General features: G+C 40.8%; 1 protein-coding gene across 1 annotated transcript; it reads left to right on the forward strand.

Moving 5' to 3' along the window:
* The first annotated feature begins 131 nt into the window (after positions 1 to 131).
* On the forward strand, positions 132 to 21,465 carry ZNF891 (zinc finger protein 891). The gene is given in 2 exon segments (XM_021072903.2): positions 132 to 291; positions 16,585 to 21,465. A coding segment is annotated over 1 exon segment (1,686 nt). The 5' UTR covers positions 132 to 291; positions 16,585 to 16,640; the 3' UTR covers positions 18,327 to 21,465.
* Positions 21,466 to 24,594: the final 3,129 nt, after the last annotated feature.

Raw genomic sequence — 24,594 nt, forward strand, 5'->3', positions numbered from 1 at the left:
CCGCGTCCCACGCCGCGTCCGGCCCTCGCTCACACGCACGCGCACGCGTCCCTGCCAATCACGACCCGCGAGCTGAGCAAGCCTTGACGCAGGGCGCAGACTCGCTTCTCCGGGCGGCGCAGGGGCTGCTGGGAGATGTCGTCCAGGTTCTTTCCCCACCAGCGGCGAGTGCGCGGCCTGTACCCCTCCTCACGATCCGGGCCTGGTTCCTCCGCCTTCCCCGGGAGCTCTCCCTACTTGCCCACGGCGGCTCGGTAGTTCCGACCCGAGAGACAGGTACCCCGGGGACAGGTGAGCGCATAGCTTAGGCGCGTGGAGGTAGAGGAAACGTGGAAGGGTGAGGGGTGAGGAGAGCTTAGGCTCCCGCGCGGTAGTCGGGCTTGAGTCCCCCAAGGTGGGGGGCGCCTGCCTGAAGGGGGCGGTGAGAGGGTGGCCTTGGCGGAGGCTGGCTTCCTTGCCTGGAGCGCGGAAAGAAGGAGGCTGGAGCTGGGGTTTGACCTCACTCTGTGAGCAAGAGGAGCAGCGATACTTTTTACCTTGCCCAGGAACTTTTCTTGAATCTTTCTTAACCTTGGTCAACTAAAAAAAAAAGCATAACCTAAAAGTTGAGAATTGTGTTTTATTCCGCAAACTTTATGAGTACGTAAGCCCAGGGTACAGCATCTCAGATTGGTCCCAGGGGCAGAAGAGGTAAGGGAGGAGCCTGGATATATAGGGGTTTTTGCAGCAAAGACCCAGTAGTCAAAATATCAAAAGATTTCTACTAATTAAGGAAAAGCTGACATCTGAAATTTCACATATTTAGCCCTTTTCTATGTAAGATGTAAGAGTCTGGGTTCACTGAAATCATTCCTTTTATTTGCATCTTGACTGTCTAGGACCAGTGTCCTGTGTTTCTCCATCCTGAATCCCCCCAGGGTGCACCTTGGGGGTGGACAGCTGCAGTGGCTGATGGCATGCTGGCTGCAGGACCTTTGTTTGTTAGTATGACAGACTGTCATTCTATGTCCAGAGCACCTCTTTTTGGTCATTAATTCAGTCAGTGTTTGGGAGCGTTTCATGACTGGTTTTGTCCCACAGCACTAGGAAAGCTCATTCCTAACTAGATCAGGCAAAGATTTCTGTTGATAGGCCATTAGATGTGCTGAATTTTTTTTTCTTTTTTTTCTTTTTTTTTCTTTTTTTTTTTTTGATTAGGCCCTGTTGGTAATCTCAAATTCTGTAGATCGGCTTGTCTAACTAGTTTATTACTTTTTTTTTTTTTTTTTTTGCCTTTTGCGGCGGCACCCACAGCATATGGAGGTTCCCAGGCAAGGGGTCTAATTGGAGCTACAGCTGCTGGCCTACACCACAGCAACAGCAATGCCAGATCCAAGCTGTGTCTGTGACCTATACCACAGATCATGGCAACACCAGAGCCTTAACCTACCGAGCGAGGCCAGGGATCAAACCCACTACCTCATGGTTTCTAGTCAGATTCATTTCCACTGCGCCATGACAGGAACTCCCATTAGTTTATTACAATTTTTCTGTTGTAATATTTTCTGTTGAGATATTTTCCGTTGTTGTTTCTAACCATGTTTAGAGTTGTACTTTTTTTTTTTTTCTTTTTGCCTTTTCTAGGGCCGCTCCTGCAGCATATGGAAGTTCCCAGGCTAGGGGTCAAATCAGAGCTGTAGCTTCCCGCCTACGCCAGAGCCACAGCAACACGGGATCCAAGCTGCGTCTGCAATCTACACCACAGCTCACGGCAACGCCAGATCCTTAACCCACTGAGCAAGGCCAGGGACCGAACCTGCAACCTCATGGTTCCTAGTTGGATTCGTTAACCACCGTGCCACAACGGGAACTCCCTAGAGTTGTACTATTAAAATTATTCTATTAGAGTTATAAATATGATTAACTGTCTTGAGGCACCATTAATTTTGTTGGAGGTCTTGGTAACACATTGGGTAATGCAAAAGACTACAATCTTATAAAATAGACAGGGTATAAATAATATATCTGGTGCATTAGTAAAGTTATAGTGTAGCAAAGAGAGGCACGAGGCATATATAATTTGAATACAAGAGAGAACTCATTAAAATAACAATTAGTATAATTAGTTGTAGTCTGCTCACAATAGGCCATAAAGTCCATAGGGGAGCCAGGTAGAGAAGCCAAATTCTAGAAGGATAAGGTAGAGAGAAAAAGATCAATGTTTCATCTTTGTTCACAAAAGTGTATATTACCAACTTGTAGGTCTTAGCCTAGGAAGAAAGGTTTTCCTGGGAAACAAAGATTAAAAGCCAGTTCACTTCAAAAAAATTCATAAAATTATTAATCATATTTATCAGTTCATTCAGTCCGATGTAATTAATTCCTGTCGATCTGAAGGAAGTCATCAGGTTTTCCATTAGACTTTTGTAATTTCTTACCCAGTTCAGTGGTATGATCTAAAAGTTATCAGAGGGAGTTCTTGGTGGCACAGCAGGTTAAGGATCCTGTGTTGTCACTGCTGTGGCTCGAGTTGCTGTTGAGGCACAGGTTTGATCCCTGATCTAGGAACTTCCACATGCCACAGGCGCAGCCCCCAAAAAAATTGTCAGAAACTTGTATTTGTCAGAAAGTCCTTTTTGTGAATTTTCTTGAAAAGCTTCATTTTATAAAAGCATCAGTGTAAAATAATAATTGTCTATAAACAACAAAAAAATTTAAATGGCATGGCCAAAGATCTGATTATGAGGAAATTGACAAAAAACTTGGATATCTGTATGGCATGACTTTTTTCTTTTTTTATATTTTATCTTTGAGTATAGTTGATTTACAGTGTTGTATGAATTTCTGCTGTACAGCATAGTAACCCAGGCATAGACATATATACATTTTAGTTCTCATACTAGCTTCCCATTATGTTCTATCCCAAGAAATTAGATATAGTTCCCTGTGCTGTACAGTTAGGACCTCATTGCTTATCCATTCTAAATGTAATAGTTTGCATCTACCAACCCCAAACTCCCCATCTAGCCCACTCCCTCCCTCCTACCCCTTGACATATAACATCTTAAGATAATAACTAGGGGTTCTCATCATGGCTCAGTGGAGACAATCTGACTAACATCCATGAGGACACAGGTTCCATCCATGGCCTCACTCAGTGGGTTAAGGATCTGGCGTTGCCGTGAGCTGTGGCATAGGCCAGCAGCTGTAGCTCTGATTTAACCTGCAACGTAGGAACCTCCATATGCCATGAGTGTGGCCCTAAAAAGACAAAAAAAAAAAAAAAAAGATAATAACTAGAATTATGACTGATAACATTAACTAGGACATGCCACATTTTTAAGAATTCCATACAAATTTTAGAATATCTGTATTAATGACATTTACCCATATGGTACAAACCTAAGGTTTATTTCCAGTCATTTAACAATGCTTCTCAAGTAATTTAACATACCAAATAAGCCCAATTACTTTAACATTCCTTTCTGAGATGTCTGAAGTTTTTTTTGAAGCATCCAGAGTTAGCTGAAGGTCAAAAGAACTTCAGTTAGGATTTGCTATTTGGGAAGTTTGTCAAAAATCTCAAAAAGTTTTTGGGAATTCCCTTGTGGTGCAGCAGCTTAAGGATCTGGCCTTGTCAGTGCGGTAGCTTGGTTTGCTGCTATGGTGCATTTTTGACCCCTGGCCCAGAAATTTCCACATGTTGTGGGTACAGCCAAAAGAACCACAAAGATTTCAAAACACTTGGTCAAATTAGGATCGTAGCAATCTCGGAGAGACAACAGTGAGTGATGGCTAAGATGAGATCTTAATTTTCTGCTCAGGAATTGAACCTGGGCAGCCTGGTTGAAAACCAGGAATCCTAGCCGCTAGACTAGCTACAGGCTAAAAGTAGAATTCCCCCGATTCTTGCCCCCTGTTGAAAGCAAAAAAGTTTCAAAGAGGCAAAGACTGTGAAAATAGGTATAAATGTTATTGTTAGCCACACAGTACAACGTGGGAGAGCACAGAGAGGAGTAGTTTATTTAAGTCAGAAGCAAAGAAGTAATACACACCCTAAAGAAGAGTGGGTTCAGGCGTCCCCTGAGTAAGGAGTGCTCCAGAGAGATGACCTAAATCACTTATATATCACAGTTCTTCCAGATCTTTGTTTACCTTTAGCCAATTTATCTTGTTTTATTTCTCATACCTGACTAGACACAGGACCCCCGACTCCCCCCCCCATATACATTCACATCTTTTGGCAAAGATGGATGCCAGAGCAAAGGGTGCCAGGACAGTATAAGGACTTACTATGGCCTGGTGTCCCCTCCTTTTTTGACCCCCTAGGAGTCTTACTCTGCAGGTGTAACTGGGAACATCTCCTTGACCCCAGGAGCGATTGAAGTGGTCGTCTTTTCTTTCTACTCAAGCGGGACTCAACTCCTGCAGGTTTTTCCTTGACATGTCAAAGAGAAACAAGGCCCAATTTACTCAGCCTGACAAGTCCCAGCTGTTCTCAGTCCACGGGCCCATCTACCTCCTACCTCAATAGAACATTATGAAACAGTAGTTTTTCACTTAACCAAAGTGACAAAAGAATTCAAAAAGCAAATACAGATCACTTAAAGGCAAAGAACCCCCACAATTTGTTACCAAAAGCACTATTCCAAGAAAATTTGTTCTCTTAACGGAGAGAGGAACCAAATCCAGTCTTGCACCAGCCTGCTTTAAAAAAAAAAAAAAAAAAAAATCCACTTACCTAATTAATCTAATGCAAGCCTAACCATGTACCAAACTACTTTCTCAGGGTTCCCTTTCTACAAACATTTCAAAACTTTCTGTATCCATAGTATATTGTCCCTTATTTTTTATCCAGAAGTAATTAGCTCTAGAACAAAATCACAGTTCTTTTCCCAACAAATTCACTTCTGTTCTTCACACCTTCTTTTACTGAAAACATACATTCTACTTTCCTTGCACATTGGAATGTTTCTCCTAATATTTTTATTAAGTTTAAGTACATATTACAGTTTTAACCCTAAAAACCTTAATCTCTAATGAAAACTGACAAGCAGCAAGTACTCGTAAACCATTTGTCATACCAGCATTTCTTGGTTGGCAAACACAGGAATATTCCATAATCCCTAGAAACATACCTCTTATGATTTCTTTCTTCAGTATGGTACAAGACATGTCTGATAAACCCAAACATCTTTAGTTTCCCTCTCATAAGGAGACAAAAATAGGTAAATTTAGACCTGTTTAGCTGTAGCTCCGATTTGACCCCTAGCCTGGGAACTTCCATATGCCATGGGTGTGGCCCTAAAAAGGCAATAATAATAATATGAACATATTGGAGTTCCTGTTGTGGTTCAGTAGGTTAAGAACTCAACATAGTCTCCATGAGGATTAAGGTTTGCTCCCTGGCTTTGTTCAGTGGGTTAATCCAGTGTTGTCACAAGCTGCAGAATAGGTCCCAGATCTGGTGTTCGGATCTGGTGTGGCTGTGGTTGTGGTGTACGATGGCAGCTGCAGCTCCGATTCAACCCCTAGCCTGGGAACTTCCATAATGCCACAAGTATGGCCCTAAAAAGCAAAAAAATGATAATCAGTATTTAAATAATACTGATTTTAGGAGTTCTCCTGTGGTTAAGTATTGGGTGTTGTGACTGCAGCAGCTCGGGTCACTGCTGTGGTGTGAGTTTGATCTCTGGCCTGGAAATGTCTACATGCTACTGGCTCTGCCAAAAAAGAAAAAAAAAAAATACTGATTTTTAAAATAAACTTTCATCTCAGTTCTGTCAACTTTTATATCTTTAACTTTAGTTTCTATTAGCCCATCCACAAGTCTTGGTCTTATCAGTAGTCCTAGAAGCTTTTGTTTCTTTTATCCCTTGACCATTTTATCTGTCTTGTATAAAATTCTTTGTGGTCCGCAGTGAGGGGTTGAGCCAAGGTACTCAGGCCCTTTTGTCAACCTTTTAACTTGATTAATTGGCCTGTTACCCCAAGTAATTGTTGATCAAGCACTTCAGTACTTTTTCTTCTAGCCTTTTATTTATATGTGTGTGTGTGTGACACACACACATGGGATAAATAGAGTGGACTTACTGGGGACCCTTTAATGTTGGAGACCAGTGAGGGTCACTTTGGCCATCCAGTTTTGGGTGTATTATACCAAGATCTTTTGTTTAAATCCCATTAATATGCATTTATTTATTCCCATTTCTTAATAATTGTCTAGAATTTTCTTATCTTTTGGAGATGAGTCACTTTACAATATCCACTTTGCTGGAAAAAGTCTTTAGGCCTTCCCTTTAGTTTTTTTTCCTCTGTTAATCAACCTATTTGATATTAATTATTCTAATATTTTTATTAGCATCTGTAAGACCTATTTAGGGGAAGCACAAATAAGATTTCTCAAATGGAGAAGTCTTCTTTGTTTGTAAACTAAAGGAGTTCTTGGAGTAACTTTTTTTTTTTTTTTTTTTTTTTTGCCTTTTCTAGGGCCACTCCCACAGTATATGGAGGTTCCCAGGCTAGGGGTCTAATCGGAACTGTAGCCACCTGCCTACGCCAGAGTCACAGCAACACAGGATCCAAGCCACATCTGCAACCTTCACCACAGCTCACAGCAACGCCAGGTCCTCAACTCACTGAGCAAGGCCAGGGATCGAACCTGCAACCTCATGGTTCCTAGTCGGATTTGTTAACCACTGAGCCACAACGGGAACTCCAGAGTAACTATTTTATATATGTATATAAATGTGTATATATATATATATATTCCACCTTTTATTTGTTTTTCACCCCTGTAGGTACCAACAAAATGAGAACTCTCTTAAAAATTTCCAATTTAAAAGTTTCTCCAATTTGAAGCATCCAACATCTAGTCATTAATGAGATATATTCTTTTTTTTTTTTTAAAAGGGCTGCACTCATGACATATGGAAGTTTCCAGGCTAGGAGTCAAATTGGAGCTGTAGCCACCAGCCTACACTACAGCCATAGCAACATCAGATCCCTGAGCCCTGTCTGCGACCTACACCACAGCTCAACACCAGATCTTTAACCCACTGAGCAAGTCCAGGGATCAAACCCACAATCTCAATAGTTACTAGTCAGATTCATTTCTGCTGTGCCACACCGGGAACTCCCCCAATGAGATATATCTTAATAGTGACTCAAACCAATAAGAAACAAGAGGCTTCCCCACAAGACAGTGTGAAGGATACCGCTTAAACCAGACCCAGAAAAATAATAACCAGACCCAAAAAATAATAACCAGACCCAAAAATAATAACCAGACCCAAAAATAATAACCAGACCCAAAAAATAGTTTAAGAAAGCAGGAGTTCCTGTCGTGGCTCAGTGGTTTTACGAATCTGACTAGGAACCATGAGGTTGCGGGTTTGATCCCTGGCCTTGCTCAGTGGGTTAAGAATCAGGCATTGCCGTGAGCTGTGGTGTAGGCTGAAGACTCGGCTTGGATCTGGCGTTGTGGTAGCTGTGGCGTAGGCTGGCGGCTACAGCTCTGATTCAACCTCTAGCCTGGAAACCTCCATATGCTGCAGGAGCAGCACCAGAAAAGGCAAAAAGACCAAAAAAAAAAAAAAAAAGAAAGAAAAGAAAAAGAAAGCAAAGGGCTTCATTTATAGGCTAAGGCAGTGAAGGTTAAGGTGGCAAAAAACCCCAGAGAGTTGGCACAGTCAGACTAGAGACTGCTCAGAATCCTAGTCCATTCGATTAGCTGCACATGTGTATTTTTTGGAATGTAGAGGCTAAGTTATTTAGAAACATACACAAAACACCCAAGAAGATCAGGTAAAACATTCCCCTAGAAGGGCTTTTGTTTCTCTAAGGTCAGGATTCTGAAAAGATGTTTTGTCAAGGCAGCTTTCTCTAACTTAACTATGTGTGCATTAAAACCCTATCTTAGTCATTTTCAGGGTGAGATTTCCTTTAATTCCCAATTAAGCCACTACTTAAGTATGAGCTCCATATGTATATGGCTGGCTAGAGTATTTGAGGTTGGCTTTCCAATACCCCTTGTTTCTCTGTTTGAGAGAATTTACTTCCCATTTTATTTGCAACCTGAGCCACTTCAGCAATAATGCCAACTTCTCCCACTGTACCACAGGAGAACCCCACTTTAAAGTTGAATTTGGGAGTTCCTGTCATGGCGCAGTGAAAACAAATCCAACTAGGAACCATGAGGTTACGGATTCGATTCCTGGCCTCGCTCAGCAAGTTAAGGATCCAGCATTGCCATGAGCTGTGGTGTAGTTTGCAGATGCGGTTCGGATCTGGTGTTGCTGTGGCTCTGGCGTAGGCCAGCAGCAACAGCTCTGATTGGAACGCTAGCCTGGGAACCTCCCTGTGCAGCAGGTGCAGCCCTAAAAAAGACAAAACAAAAGATAAAAAAGTTGAATTTGTTGGGGATAAAATTTACTAGTAAAATTGTGTGGTGGGCCAGTGTGTTGCCTGTGAGGTTGACTCCTCTAGGTTTTTACCCCAGAGTCATTTCAGTTCCTCGTATATGTCTCAGTTATCCCTCCAGTAGTGTAAGACCACCAACCATCATGAGTGCTCAGATCCAGTGGCCAGTGCTTATGTGTGTCCCTGGCAGAGCAAGTTTTTTATGTTAAATTGAATAGGTTTCCCTGTAGGGACAGCTGCATGGTATGAGGACACTTGATCAATCCTGCAAGTTTCTCAGTTGCCTTAGAAAGCTGTTGCCAGTTCCTTTGGAGGTGAAAGTGCTCATGTAATTACATTTTCACTTTTGTATCCATTTCAGCCAGTCTATGTCTTTTGGTTGGGGCATTTAGTCCATTCACATTTAAGGTAATTATTGATATGTATGTTCTTATTGCCATTTTATTTATTTATTTATTTATTTATTTATTTATTTATTTATTTTTGTCTTTTTGTCTTTTGTTGTTGTTGTTGTTGCTATTTCTTGGGCCGCTCCCGTGACATATGGAGGTTCCCAGGCTAGGGGTTGAATCGGAGCTGTAGCCACCGGCCTACGCCAGAACCACAGCAACGCGGGATCCGAGCCGCGTCTGCAACCTACACCACAGCTCACGGCAACGCCCGATGGTCAATCCACTGAGCAAGGGCAGGGACCGAACCCGCAACCTCATGGTTCCTAGTCGGATTCGTTAACCACTGCGCCATGACGGGAATTCCCTTATTGCCATTTTATTAATTGCTTTGGATTTGTTTTTGTTGCTTTTTTTTCTTTCCTTCTTCTCTTGTTCTTTTCTGCCTAGAGAAGTTCCTTCAGTATTTGTTGTAAGGCTCGTTTAGTGTTGCTGAATTCTCTCAGCTTTTGCTTCTCTGTGAAGGTTTTGCTTTCTCCTTCAAATCTGAAGGAGAGCCTTGCTGGGTAAAGTAATCTTGGTTGGAGGTTTTTTCCTTTCATCACGTTGAGTATATCATGCCACTCCCTTCTGGCCTGCAGAGTTTCAGCTGAAAAATCTGCAGATAACCTTATTGGAGTTCCCTTGTATGTTACTTGTTTCTTTTCCCTAGCTGTTTTCAAGATTTTCTCTTTGTCTTTAATTTTGGTCATTTTGATTAGTATGTGTCTCAGGGTGTTCCTCCTTGGGTTTATTTTATATGGTACTCGTTGTGCTTCCTGGATTTGAGTGAGTGGTTCCTTTCCCGTGTTGGGGAAGTTTTTGGCTATTATCTCTTGGAATATTTTTTTGTCCCCTTCTCTCTCTCTTCTCCTTCTGGCACCCTATAATACGGATTTTGGTGTGTTTCACATTGTCCCAGAGTTCTCTGAGACTCTCTTCATTTGTTTTCAATCTTTTTTCTCTTTTCTGTTCCACATCCATAATTTCCACTAATCTGTCCTCCACCTCGCTTGTTCGTTCTTCTGCCTCCTGTATTCTGCTGTTAGCTGCTTCTAGTGAATTTTTATTTCAGCTACTGTATTTTGCATCTCTTCTTGTTTAAGTTTTATATCTTGTATCTCTTTGCTCAGTATTTCCTGTAAGTTATCTATCTTTGCCTCCAGTTTATTTCCAATGTCTTGTGTCATCTTCAGCATCAACAGTCTAAAGTCTTTTTCCTGGAGGCTGAGAATCTCCTCATGGCTTAGCTGATTTTCTGGGGTTTTTCCTTTCTCTCTCATCTGAGTTATAGCTCTCTGTCTTTTCCTTTTTATAGGTGTTTGGCATGGTGACCTTTTTACAGGTAATAGAGTTGTAGCCTCTCTTACTTCTGGTGTCTGCCCCCCTTGTCTGATTTAATTTTAAATGGTAGTGATTAATTTCACTTTTGTAGTTTTTAACTGAGTCAGTTTTGGACAAATATTCTTCTAGAAAGTTGTTCATCTATGGGAGTTCCCGTGGTGGCGCAGTGGTTAATGAATCTGACTGGGAACCATGAGGTTGCAGGTTCGATCCTTGCCCTTGCTCAGTGGGTTAACGATCCAGCGTTGCCGTGAGCTGTGGTGTAGGTCGCAGATGTGGCTCGAATCCTGCACTGCTGTGGCTCTGGCGTAGGCAGGTGGCTACAGTTCTGATTAGACCCCTAACCTGGGAACCTCCATATGCCGCAGGAGCAGCCCAAGAAATTGCAAAAAGACCAAAAAAAAAAAAAAAGTTACTCATCTAAATTTTACAGTTTGTTGACATAAAATTGCTCACACTATTCTTTTATAGTGATTTTTGGGGTGATTTCTTTTAGATCTTTGCTTATTAGTGATATTTTAAAATCACTGCTGTAATTGTAGCTGTTTTTGTCTTTTGAGGCTAATATTTTTTAGGGGTACCTTTTTTCTTTTTCTTTATTTTCTTTTTGTCTTTTCTGGGGCCATACCCACGGCATATGGAGGTTCCCAAGCTAGGGGTCTAATCAGAGCTGTAGCTGCCAGCCTACACCATAGCCACAGCAACGTGGGATCTAGGCCGTATCTGGAACCTACACCACAGCTCATGGCAATGCCGGATCCTTAACCCACTGAGCAAGGCCAGGGATTGAACCTACAACCGCATGGTTCCTAGTCAGATTGGTTTTTGCTGTGCCACAGTGGGAACTCCATTTTTCTTGATTAGTTCTGCAAGATACACATCTACATTAGTGTTTTCAAAGAAGTAGATTTGGCTTGTTTTGGGTTTTTTTTTTTTTGTTTTTTGGGTTTTTTTGTCTTTTGTCTTTTTAGGGCAGCATCCATGGCATATGGAGGTTCCCAGGCTAAGGGTCTAATCAGAGCTGTAGCTGCCGGCCTACACCACAGCCACAGCAACTCCAGTTCCAGGCTGCATCTGTGGCCTACCCCACACACAGCTCATGGCAACACCAGATCCTTAACCCACTGAGTGAGGCCAGGGATCGAACCCAAAACCTCATGGTTCCTAGTCTGGATTCGTTTCCTCTGAGCCACGACAGGAACTCCTGGTTTTTTTCTTACACTTTGTGTTTTGGTTTTCTATTAAAGTAATATTTGCTGTTGGTTTTTAAATTTTATGTTCCTTTTTGCTGTTTTTCAACTTCTTGATTTGATTGCTTTATTTTCTCTGTAATTTATTTACTTTCCAAATAGTGTGTATGTACATTTTCAAAAGTCTAGTATGTTAAAAGGCTCATAACATTTTCTCAGGAGTATTGACCTGAAATAAATAGACTGCAAGATATTTTTCCAGTAAAAATGACTTTTGGGGGGATCAACAGAGAATTGCAATTCAGGTTCCTCTAACATGGAAATCCCCAACAGTAAAGGAAGAAGAACACTTTTATAGAGAGGGAAAGGGAAGTTGGGAGGGCAGTATTAAACAGTCCATGGTTTTTCATTGGCTGAGTCCCTGCCAGGAAACGAGTCTGTCTTCCCACTGGGTGCTGCTATGATCACAGGGTGAGAGAGCTCTCACTTCCTCCTGACTATTTAATTCAGGTTTCTGTTTATTAATTTTATGGTGGCAACCGTGTTCAGATATTTAAGCAGTTCATTGGTTTGAGACATTTTTCAGTTTCTTAGGTGTTAAATGAGAATTTTTACTATTACACCTGCCTTCCTCCATCCTTAAATCAATGTGATTATACTGCAAGTATTGTAATGTAGGTCCCTCACAAATGTTGGTTAAATCCATGTTCAGTGTTTTCATTGTCCTTGTAGTCTTTACCGTTGAGCCGTGAGTTTCTTTCTTTTCCTGTTTTGAGTAATTTCCTTTTTCTTTATTTGTTTTTGTTTGTTTGTTTTGCCTTAAACCTATGTAAAATGCCTTTTGATTCCATTTTCTTCAAGGCCAAACCTGTCAGGCAGTCTAACCCTTTCTCTTTTCCTGAACACATGCACAGAGGAGCCCCTGCCCTGCAGTCTAACTGCTACCCTCCAGGCTGTAGCACACAGGTCAACTGGGCCTCCTCTCTGTCTTTGTCCATCCCCTCATCTCATCTCTGTGTTGGATCTTTTGTTTCCTGGAAAGTTCTTTTTTCACTTTTTAATGGATTATAATCTTGTTACCTTCTAGAAAAGGGGTCTATACTAAGGTTGTATGTGACTAGAGATTACTTTGTCCTCATATTTGCGTGGCATTTTGTATTAGTATAGAAATCCTGGATAGGAAGTTATTTCCACTCAGAACATTGAAAGCTGACAAACTAGGTAGAAAATGGGGCAGTGTTACTGTTGAGAAATATTTTTCCATTGTTCTGTTGTGTGTAAGCTGTTTATCATCATTAGAACATTACATTCATCAGTTATTTTTGGTATCCAAATTTTTCATGGTATATTTACTCCATCTTTTTAAGAAATTACTCGTTTTGTTTTTGTTTTGGCTGCACTGGTGGCATGTGGAAGTTCCAGAGATTGAGTCCACACACAGCAGCAGCTTTCATGGCAGTGGCGACAGCACTGGCTCCTTAGCCCACTGCACCACACAGAAACTCCAAGAAATTACCTATTTTGATGATCAGTCCCTGAATACCGTTATTTTTAGGAATTTTACCTGTATTTAATTCTCTCTTCTAGACTTTTAAATTTCCTAAGACATTTTATTTTGTGATTGGAAAAAACCCCATAATATCCTAAAACATCATGTTTTACAGAGGAAATATCTCTCTGGGCATTTTTTTTTTTCAGCTACACCCACAGTATGTGGAAGTTCCTGGGCCAGGGGTCAAATCCAAGCCAAAGTCTTTGGTGATTTGTAAACTTACATTATGAAAGTTTCAAAACATAGAAAATCAGGATAGTATAATGACCACACTTGTACCTGTCATGGTATGTTGAAGCGGATCTTAGATATGGTTCATTATATATAAATATTCAGAATTTATTTTTGAATAGTAACGACTGTTTTAAAAATCATAACTGGGATATTATTATCAGACCTACAAAATTAGCATTAATTTCTTTATATCAAATAATGTTCACTTTTCTATTATTTCAAAAAAGTTTTCTTAAAAAATAACTTATTTGAATCATGGTCCAATAAGATTCATGGAATTTTAGGCCACTTTTAATTTAAGGTATGTCTTAGATTATATCTCAGTGTTGTTTTCATTTGCATTTCTCTTATTATGAACATCTTTTGAAGATGCCGTTGTTACTTTGAAATATGTCATTGTCTTTTTTTAAGTTTCTGGAATTAATTTCATTTATTTATTTATTTTTATTTTTTGGCTGCACGTGCAGAATTTGGAAATTCCTGGAGCCAGGGATCAAACCTGCACCACAGCAGCAGCCCAAGCCACTGCAACAACAACGCTGAATTTTTAACCTGTTGCACTACCAGGGAACTCCCTCCAGTAACTTTAATACTTATTTATTATCCTTAGTATTCTACAGTTTATGCTCAGTGTATTTGATGGATTTAAAAAATTAATTCAGTGTGGCATTTCATATATACATTTGCAGATCAAAGACTTCTTTCAGCTTTAGATAGGAATGATAAATATAGGAGTTCCCATTGTGACGCAGCAGAAACGAATCCGACTAGTAACCATGAGGTTGCAGGTTCAATCCCTGGCCTTGCTCAGTGAGCTAAGGATCTGGTGTTGTCATGAGCTGTGTTGTAGGTCGCAGACTTGGCTCAGATCCAGTGTGGCTGTGCTGTGGTGTAGGCCAGCAGCTGTCACTCCAATTAGACCCCTAGCCTGGGAACCTCCATATGCCGTGGGTGTGGCCCTAAAAAGCCAAAAAAAAAGGAGAAGAAGAAATGTAATATAGCTTATTTTGTAGTCTATCTTCCTCTTCTGAAATTCCTGTCAGGAACATATTTATGTCTTTCATCCGTCTGGGAATGGGAATGTGTGAAGTAGGATAATACTTTTCTGTAACAGCCATTTGTCTTAATGCTGTTTAATGATTAGTTTATCTTTTCCCCCACTAATTAATAGTGCTGCCTTTATCATGTACTAAACGTTAGCAAAACATTAATCTGTTTCTGTAGTTATTCTGATTTATTTTCTCTTATTGCTCATATCTTCATTTTTCTGTAAAACTTTTAAAATAAATTTTGTTTCAAGTTCCTGTTAAATATATAGGAATGAATTTATTGAAAACCCTAGTACAATTCTAGTTTGAGAAAAATTGAAATCTTTTAATATTGAATGTTCTTATCCATGAACATGATGAATTTCTCCATTTATTCACATTTTTTCCTGTTGTTTGCTAAAGTAGTTCAGTTTTTATATTTGTTCCATAACTAGAAGAGAGATAAAACTAGAGAGAATGAAGAAATAAGCCCAGAGTACAACTCTCAGCTTAACAACTTTAACTAGAAGGCGAACTACTGTCCTTTTTTGCAGAGGAAGATTAACTGATTTTTCTTCTGTAAGAAGAGTATAGATATGAAAAAATACGTCTTCCACAAAACCTTAATTGCCATAGATTCATTCAGTTTATTCAGTATACATTTTTTGGGTGTCTGCCATGGGGAGTGTTCTAGGTATTTACCATATAGCACTGAACAAATTAGACAAATATTTCCATATGATTTACACTCTGGTAACAGGCTTATATACACTTTTGGACTAGGGACATAATATCTACCTGTCAGAGATCTTTGTCTAAATAAAAATGCCAGTTCTCTAATTTTGTCCATTAAACCTGAAATTTATTGAAGTATAACGTGAAGATAGAAGGCTTGTATTTGAATGTTATCAACTAATCTTCAAAAAGTGAGATCTCTGGAGTTCCCGTCGTCGTGGCTCAGTGGTTAACAAATCTGACTAGGAACCATGAGGTTGCGAGTTCAATCCCTGGCCTTGCTTAGTGGGTTACCAATCCAGCATTGCCGTGAGCTGTGGTGTAGGTTGCAGGCACTATTCGGATCCTGAGTTGCTGTGGCCCTGGTGTAGGCCAGCAGCTACAGCTCCGATTAGACCCCTAGCCTGGGAACCTCCATATGCCATGGGAGCGGCCCTAGAAATGGCAAAAAGACAAAAAACAGAGGGGGGTAGATCTGAGAGTTCCCGTCATGGCTCAGTGGTAACAAACCCAACTAGGATCTATGGGGGTTGTAGGTTCGATCCCTGGCCTCGCTCAGTAGGTTGGGGATCTGGCATTGCTGAGCGATGTGTTGTAGGTTACAGACATGGCTCATATCCAGTATCGCATGGCTGTGGTAAAGGCTGGCAGCTGTAGCTCTGATTTGACCCTTAACCTGGGAACTTCCATATGCCATGGGTGTGGCCCTAAAAAGCAAAAAAAAAAAAAAAAAAAAAGTGAGATCTGTAAAAATATTAGCATAATAAATTATTGCCTAATTTCCTGTGATTCTAAAAGTCTCCAAGCATTAGTCTTTGTAGTCACACTATGTGTTAATTGTTTTGATGTTTACACTAAAGCCATTATAAAATTATGCAGGAAGGTATTATATCCTCTGATATTGTAAAGGCCTCGTGGCTTTTATTGATCCCATTCAAGTTTTAGATAGAAGAAATTATCATAAGGAAATACAGACTTTGGGGACAGAGATTAAACTGGAAGTAATGAACTTTTATTCAAAGTCACACATTTACTTTTAACAACTCCAGTAAAATCCCTAAGTAGGATAGCAGCCAAATCATCAATCCCCTTAATTATATGTGAGGTTATGCAGGTAAACACCAAGTTATATATACAACAAGTAAATTTACCTAAAACAGTTATGCTTAGGCAGGAAAAAATATTTTGTTCCAAAAAGTTAAGTAAAAAATAGCAATGTATGCATGGAATTTAAACAACCTTGCCTTTTTAAACTGATTCTCTTTGGCATTAATTTTTTTAAAATAATGCATGCTTTTTCTACCCAGAGCTAAGTATTAGTGTACACGAGAAGCCACTATAAATAACCAAGATAAGAATTCTAGAAGGGGGCCAAGGATGACTATGTTGCATGTCAATATAAATCCAAATATTTTATGGAGTTCCCTCGTGGCTCAGTGGGTTAAGGATCTGGTGTTCTCATTGCTGTGGCTCAGGTCACTGCTGTGGCACAGGTTTGATTCCAGGCCCAAAATCTCCACATGCTGCAGGCACAGGGGAAAAAAAAAAAAAGAAAAAGATTTTAAGTTGGTCAGGCTGGAAGGTAAGGGGAGGGTGTTTGTTTTTTTAAATGTTGCCTCCAATGGACACTTTTCATTTTTCTTCTTTACCTGAATCTGCCTCTTTGGCTACAGGGGGGACACCCAGTGAAATGCATCCCTGACCTGATTGGATCCGAGAAACAAGAAGCATGCAGATCTCTCAGCCCCATTGTGCAGGTGGTTGTCACATTCACACTCTCAAGATGGCAGCCATTGACCTATCCCCGATATAGGCTTTGCCTTCACAAGATTCTGCCTGTTCCTACATAAATACTGACGGAGAAAGGACAATGGCTGGATTCCTAGCAACCTGGTTTCAGGGACCAGTGACCTTTAAAGATGTAGCTGTGGAGTTCACCCAGGAAGAGTGGGTGATGCTAGACTCCGCTCAGAGAAGTATGTACAGAGATGTGATGTTGGAAAACTATATAAATCTCTCCTCAGTGGAATATCATTTATGCAAGCCTGTGATCTCCCTGTTGGGTCAAGATTTAAGAACTGTGAAAAAAATTCCCCAAGGCACCTGTCCAGACCAGGAGATCCAACTGAAAACGAAAGAATCAACTTCTAAGCAGAGTATTTTGGGGGAAAATTCATCCAGTGCCACGAAAATGATAAGATTCACAAAGAATGATCGGTCTTCTACAATGAGAAAAGACTGGGAATGCTGTAAGATCAGAAAACACCCAGAGGGAATTTTGAGTCACATGACACTTACTCAAAAGAAGACAGCATCTCAGAAGAGATTCTGTGGTTATCATGAATTAGAGGAAAACTCTAAACTTAGATCAAAACTTGTTTTTTCAAAGACAGTTTCCAGCAGTAAATATTGCCATAAGTGTTACTTAGATATCGAGTGTTTGAAGCATAATTCAGTCCTAAACAATTATGAAAATACCTCAGTCAGTGAGAGGGTCTGTGAAAGTCATAAATATGATTCAGCTCTGTGGCATCTTGAAAGAACTGAAACAGCACAAAATGAGTGCACATGTTCCAAACTTAGTATACACTTCAAACATAATATGCTTCCAATATGCAACAGTTTTCCTATGGTGGACAATTGCTTTGAGTGTGATAAAATCAAAGCTTTTTGTCAACTTTCATTCTTTAAGCAACAGAAGCAAACTCCTACTGGAGGGAAACATGAATGTAATCAGTGTGGAAAAGCCTACAAAAGAGTTTCTAATTTTATTTTGCACAAGATAAGTCACATGGGTGAAAAGCAATATGAATGTAAAGACTGTGGGAAAGTCTTCTGTGATTCTTCAACCCTAAGGAGACATGTAAGAACTCACACTGGTGAGAAACCTTATGAATGTAATCAGTGTGGAAGAGCTTTCAGTCAAAACACATCTCTTAAAGCTCATGTGAGAATTCACACTGGAGAGAAACCTTATGAGTGTAATCATTGTGGAAAATCCTTTGGCACAAGCTCTTACCTTGTAGTCCACAAGAGAATACACAGTGGGGAGAAACGCTATGAATGCAGTGATTGTGGGAAAGCCTTCAACACAAGCTCTCAGCTTAAAGTTCACAAGAAAAGACACACTGGAGAGAATCTTCATGAATGCAATGACTGTGGGAAAGTGTATAGTGGTCTCTCATCTCTTAGAATGCATCTGAGAACTCATACTGGGGAGAAACCTTATGAATGTAAAGAATGTAGGAAAACCTTCAGTGTTTCCTCTTCCCTTAGTAGACATGTGAGAACTCACACTGGAGAAAAACCTTATGAATGTATTCAATGTGGAAAACTTTTCAGTCAGAATTCTTCACTTGTTTTACATAAGAGAGTTCATACTAGGAGAGAAAGTTACAGGAATCCTATAACTTAAAAACGTAGAATTGCCTTTTTCATTGTCTTAAGGTGAATTCCAAGCCTATTACTTCAGTCTTTGTTCTCTAAAATAAGGATTTAAGGCTATAAACATTCCTGTAAACACCACTTTAGGTATGTAACACATTTTAGTTTGTGATAATTTATTTTAGTTTTGAGTGTTGTCTAATATTACGACTTCTGATTCTTGGCAGTTTAGAATTATGTATTTTTATGTTTTCAGTTATCTTATTGATATCTGAGTAAATTGCACTGTGTTCAGAGTATCTGGACAACTTTACTGGTAATTTCTTGAGAGTTATTTTCTGACCTGGTATGGCAGATACTGCTCATAGCCAGTCAAACATCCAGCTCATCCCTTCCTTCTGACAACCTTATATGTCTAGATATAATACCAAATTGTCTGTTGACAAAACTCCTCTCAGCCTCCTTGCTGCAGGTGTAGCCATATCCTTCACTCCTTGTTTTATTTTATTTTTTGCTTTTTAGGGCTGCACTCGCAGCATATGGAAGTTCCCAGGCTAGAGGTCGAGTCAGACTTGCACCTGCCAGCCTACACCACAGCCACATTAACATGGGATCCAAGCTGCATCTGTGACCTACTCACACAACGCTGGATCCTTAACCCACTGAGCAAGGCCAGGAATCAAACCCTCATCCTTATAGTTACTAATCAGATTCATTTCCACTGTGCCACAATGTGAACTCCCTCTCATTTCTGATTAATCCAATATAGATAGTATCTCTGGGGACAGACCTGTCTAGTGTTTCCACTTTGCCTTTTGCACTTGTCTTTCCACCTTACGGTCTTCTGCCTTTGGATTTTGCAATTATAGAGCCATCTTGTTACCATGAGGATGAAAACCATGGCTTAAGGATAGTATCAAAGAGGTCTTGGCTTCCCAAAGACATCTTCAAATAGCTATACCAGCATACCACTGCTTACATCTGTGCATCTTTTCATGTAAGGAAAAAAGCCTATTGACTGTTTTAGAAATGGTATTTGGTGGGGTTTTTTTTGTTTTTGCGTTTTAGGGCCACACCCATGGCATATGGAGATTCCCAGGCAAGGGGTCGAATCAGAGCTACAGTTGCCAGTCTACACCACAGCCACAGCAAAACCAGATCCGAGCCACGTCTGTGACCTACACAGCTCACGGCAATGCTTGATCCTTAACCCACTGAGTGAAGCCAGGAATCGAATTTGCAACCTCATGGTTTCTAGTGGGATTCATTTCCACTGTGCCACAACAGAAACTCCATAAATGGTATTTGAATACAGTCAATGCAGTAAACTTATTTTTTAAAAAACCGCAGGGTATGTAGAGTTAAATATTTTTGCTGGATACAAGTTTGGTTAAGAACATAGAGAAGAAGAATGTTGATAGAGTTTTGTGCTTAGGCAAGAGATGATAGAGCCAAGATCACTGAAAGCAAGTGATCAAGAGGAACATGAGGGAATTCCAACATTTCAGTAAGAGAAAACCAAAGAGTCTTCAGGTAGGGGGCAAGTTACCAGTTTTAAATGCTGAAAGAAGCCCTTGAGATTTTGCTGCTTGGTCTTATAAACACCAGATTAGTGCTAATTTATTAAGAAACAAAATGTGGAAGGAGGAACCTTATAATAGAAGAAAGAGGCAGTAGTAACAGTTTTAGTCCTCTTTATATAGAGTTGTGAGAAGTCTAGATGAACAGGCTGATAGGTAGTTCTGGGCCTGTGGAGGTATCTAGTACAGAGATAGTAATTATTTTTAGTGATGTCAGTAGATAGAGTGTAATGGGGGAGGTGACAGCTTGCATAGGAAAAATGGGTGGTATGATAAAAGAATGTCTACCACTGACCCTGGAGACCTCCTGTATTTAAAGTAAGATAAAACAATAAACCTTAGTAGATAGGGAGAAAATCAGAGTTTTATGAAAAAAAGACAAACTAGTGTTTGAAGAAGGGAGGTAAAATTGATTGTTTTAAATGCTACTATGAGGTTAAGTTAGATGAAGTTTTAAATAGCAAACATTCTTTAGCAACGTGAAAGTTATTGTTGACCTTAGTTGGAAATAATGGTATGTTGAGGGTGGGTGGTAGGTTGCGTGGGGTGAGTTTAAAAATAAAGGTTGAGGGGAGTTCCCATTGTGCCTCAGTGGTAACCTGGTAGTATCCATGAGGACACTGGTTTGATCCCTGCCTTTGTTCAGTGGGTTAAGCGTCCAGCATTGCCATGAGCTGTGGTGTAGCTTGCAGATGCGGCTCAGATCCGGCACTGCTGAAGCTGTGGTGTAGGCAGGTGGCTGTAGCTCTGATTAGACCCTTCATTGGGAACTTCCATGTGCTCTGGGTACAGCCCTAAAAAGACTAAATAAGTAAATAAAGGATTAGGAAGTAAAGAGTAGAATATATAGACAAGTTTGAATAGGAAAAAGATAGGGTGGTAGCTGGAGAGAGATTTGGTCCTTGGAAAATACTGTGTAAATAATGAGAAACTAGAATGTGTTGAAATCCTAATGTGATGAGTTCTGTATGCCAGCATCAGAAGAGGGACAGTCAGTACCATAAAGTACTGAGAAGGGATGGAGGTATCTGGAGCATGAAGAGAAGGACTGATGTTGCCATGAGAAGGGATACTTCAGCATTCTCTAGAAAGGAAAGGACTGGTGGGTTGGTTTTAATTACCTCTTTGTTTACTTACATCTGAGTTACTTGTGGTGTCTCAGAGTAGCTGAACTATACATTGCCCTTTGTTCGGTTTCTAAAGAAGTACTTTCTGGCCCAGTGTGGCAGATGCTACTAGATACTAACCTAATAGTCTCCTCCTCCTCCTTTACTAATAGTACCCCAGTTTTGCTTAGAGTATCAGTGTGTCCAGTTACAAAACTCCTTATCCCAGGCAGGCCCCGTGGCCAAGATTAGTCATTCCCCCGTTCTTGGCCAACAAAATATAGACCTGAGACTGTAGGTTGCATGGCAAGATTATCTGCCAAAGGGAAGATAGATGAAAGACTGGCGAGAGGTTTTAGTGAAGGCTCTGTGTGTGTGAAAGCCCTCCCAAGTTATCAGTGGGGTCTTCCATGGAGAAGCCAGCAAAGTAGCAAAGTCTTAAGTGAATTCTTTAAGAAGATTCCAGTTAAGTAGAAGATAGCAATGAAGAAGAGAGATGGAAAGTCATTACTAGCTGGTATGAGCCTCACAGTAAGTGTTTTTTACAAGAGTCTGCAGTTGGTTAAAAGCAATATTAGGGAGCAAGGGGGACATTTATCCTACACCCCAATCTATGGACATGGAGTGCATGGTAATAAACAGTCCTTCTTTGATGTCACTGTTGGCACATAGGTTTTTTCCAGGGGGTGGCCAAGTTAATGTTTGTGACTAAAAAAATCCACAACCTGAAAGTTGAGAGTTAAATTTTATTTGGGGTGAAATTAGGGCTTAAGCCCAGGAGACAGCATCTCAGGTAGCCCCAAGAAACCCCTCTGAGGGGGTGAGGGAGGTGCTAGGATATATAGGAGTTTGTGCAACAAAGGGCAGGGAGCAGGAACAAAAGAGGCCTGGGCTCACTGAAATCATTCCTTTGATATGCACATCAGCTATGGGGGCCTGTATCCTGAGTTTTCACAGCCTGCCGGACTCACACATTCTCACCCTTGGAGGTAACTGTATTTACAGATGACTGTGATGTTCTTTATCCTTAACTACAGACCAGGCTGAAATACCACCCAAGGAGGAAAGGTGGAATATCAGGATATGATAAAGGTGAGGGGGAGTTGCATGCAGCATACACACATTTTACAAGAGTTTGTTGCTGATCTCCGGAAGGTCAATACTACCAGTCACAAGGAGCAGACATCACCAGGAAGGATTTTAGTGTTTTTCTAGATATGAGGAGATGCAAGAATTGGGCACATATCTTCTCCTGAAAATATTTTGGCTATCTGAAGGCCTGTTCTTCCAGTTTTCCTAGAGCACAGAGTGCCTCAGGATCTCCACCCTGAGCTCTACTCAGAGCGTGCTTCGGGTCTGTAGCTGCAGTGGCTCATGTTTTACTCCATGATGGCAAATGTCGAACTTCAGTTTGAGACAGAATATTAACTCAGGTAGTCAGTGTAGGAACATGGAATCTGATACATTCTTTTGAAAAGAATATTGATTAATGTTAGTGGCTTAAGGGCTCCAGGAGTAACACCTCCACGGGCCTTGTTTTATTATAGGAAATGTGAATCTCTAGCCAACTCCTCAACTGATAGAAAAGGAATAAGAGGAATGGTGACTTAATCTAAGGAAAGAAAAGGACAAAGAAACCATAAGACCTACGGGATATTTCCAACCCTAAAATCCCTATTGGACAAGGACTGAGATAGGTAATTGAGCAAGGCCAATGGGAGAAAACCACATCTTTCTGGACCCCACATTGGTGCCCCTCCCCACCTTTAAGAGATAAAAATTCTTATAGGACAATAAAGAAGGGGGCTCTTCCTCCTCCCAGTAGCCCTGGGAGCTATTTGCTTTCCTTTAATAAAGACCTTGGGGCATTCTCCTCGAGGTGCATTGGAAACAAATCTGACTAGGAACCATGAGGTTGCAGGTTCGATCCCTGGCCTTGCTCAGTGGGTTAAGGATCCGGTGTTGCCGTGAGCTGTGGTGTAGGTCGAAGGAGCAGCTTGGATCTGGTGTTGCTATGGCTGTGGCATAGGCCAGCAGCAGCAGCAGCTCCGATTTGACCCCTGGCCTGGGAACCTCCATGTGCCTCAGGTGCGGCCCTAAAAGGACAAAAGACAAAAGACAAAAAAAAAAAAAAAAAAAACTTTGCTTGCTTGCTGCCTGTGTGTTCGTGGAGTTCATTCTTTTTTTTTTTTGGACTTTTCTGGGGCCGCACCTGTGGCATTTGGAGGTTCCCAGGCTAGGGGTCTAATCCGAGCTGTAGACGCCGGCCTAAAGCACAGCCACAGCAACGAGGAATCCAAGCTGAATCTGTGACTTACACCACAGCTCACGGCAACACTGGATCCTTAACCCACTGAGAAGGCCAGGGATCAAACCCACAACCTCATGGTTCCTAGTCGGATTCATTAATCACTGAGCCACGACGGGAACTTCTGTAAAGTTCATTCTTGAACTGCCATGAACAAGAACCTGGATTCCGGTGTCAAGTTCACAGGAGGAAATGAAGGGCATGTTTAATGAAGTTGTTAAGGACATAAAGGAGTTTCTTACCACTCAGGGAAATCTCAGAGGGCACTTTGGAAAGTTTCCAAAAGGGCGGGAATTAGGGGTTTGTGGCTGGGGCTAAGGAATACAGAAGATTGTCATAATGGTGGCACTGATAAGAGAAAATAAGATCAGAGCAGAGTGTGGGCTGAGACTGGGCTGTGACCTTGGAAACAAAATTTAGAGGGAGAAGAGATTAAATCCCAGCAGGTTCTAAGAAGCTGATGGATACTTAGGTCTGATAAGATTCACAGGCATCTTGGAAAGGTGTGCCTGCAGTTGTGATGTGGCACCAGGTACTCTTGTTCACTAGTTCTTTGCAGCCCTCAAGCATATAGGTAGCAATTTGAATAAGATCCCCGTGTTTGGTCCCTGCATGGGGAGATCATCTGAAGTGGTATTTATTCAAAAAGGGGATTTGTGCCATGCCTGCTTGGGGATTGGAATTTATGTAGTAACTGACTCACCAGTATTTTGGCACACAAGCAGCTATGAGCTTAGGCACACTCTCACCTGGATTTTATTGCAGCAGCTTCATGACTAGTTTCTGTTATTTATTCTTAGTGGTTTTTAATTATAAAACTAATACATATGTATGAGGAAAAAATGTAAACAACCTCAACCCTACACAAGAGAAGGGAGTCTTTCTCCTGTCTTAGAACCTGTGGATGTACATACTAATATGTTGAAATTGAGTCATAATTGTCACTCCAGGTCTTTTTTAAACATTTTTCTATGTCAGTACATGTCATTGTTTTCATTCTTAACAGCTGCTTCTTAGTATTTGATTATGTGGATGTACTGTAATGTACATTTAACCCATTTTCACCTCCAGATGGAATACTGTGATAAATATATATATATATTTTTGGTTGGTTTTTTTTGTTTTGTTGTGGTTTTTTTTTTTTTTTTTTTTTGCTTTTTAGGGCCACACCTACGGCATATGGAGGTTCCTAGGCTAGGGGTCCAATCAGAACTACAGCTGCCAGCCTACACTGCACCCGCAGCAATGCAGGACCCAAGCCATGTGTGCAACCTACATCACAGCTCACAGCAATGCTGGATCCTT

The sequence above is a fragment of the Sus scrofa genome, chromosome 14 (genome assembly GCF_054392235.1).
Source record: "Sus scrofa isolate SSC_HxYL_T2T_F1_AM1 chromosome 14, Sscrofa_HxYL_maternal_Yorkshire_Landrace_v2.0, whole genome shotgun sequence".
Classification (NCBI taxonomy): domain Eukaryota; kingdom Metazoa; phylum Chordata; class Mammalia; order Artiodactyla; family Suidae; genus Sus; species Sus scrofa.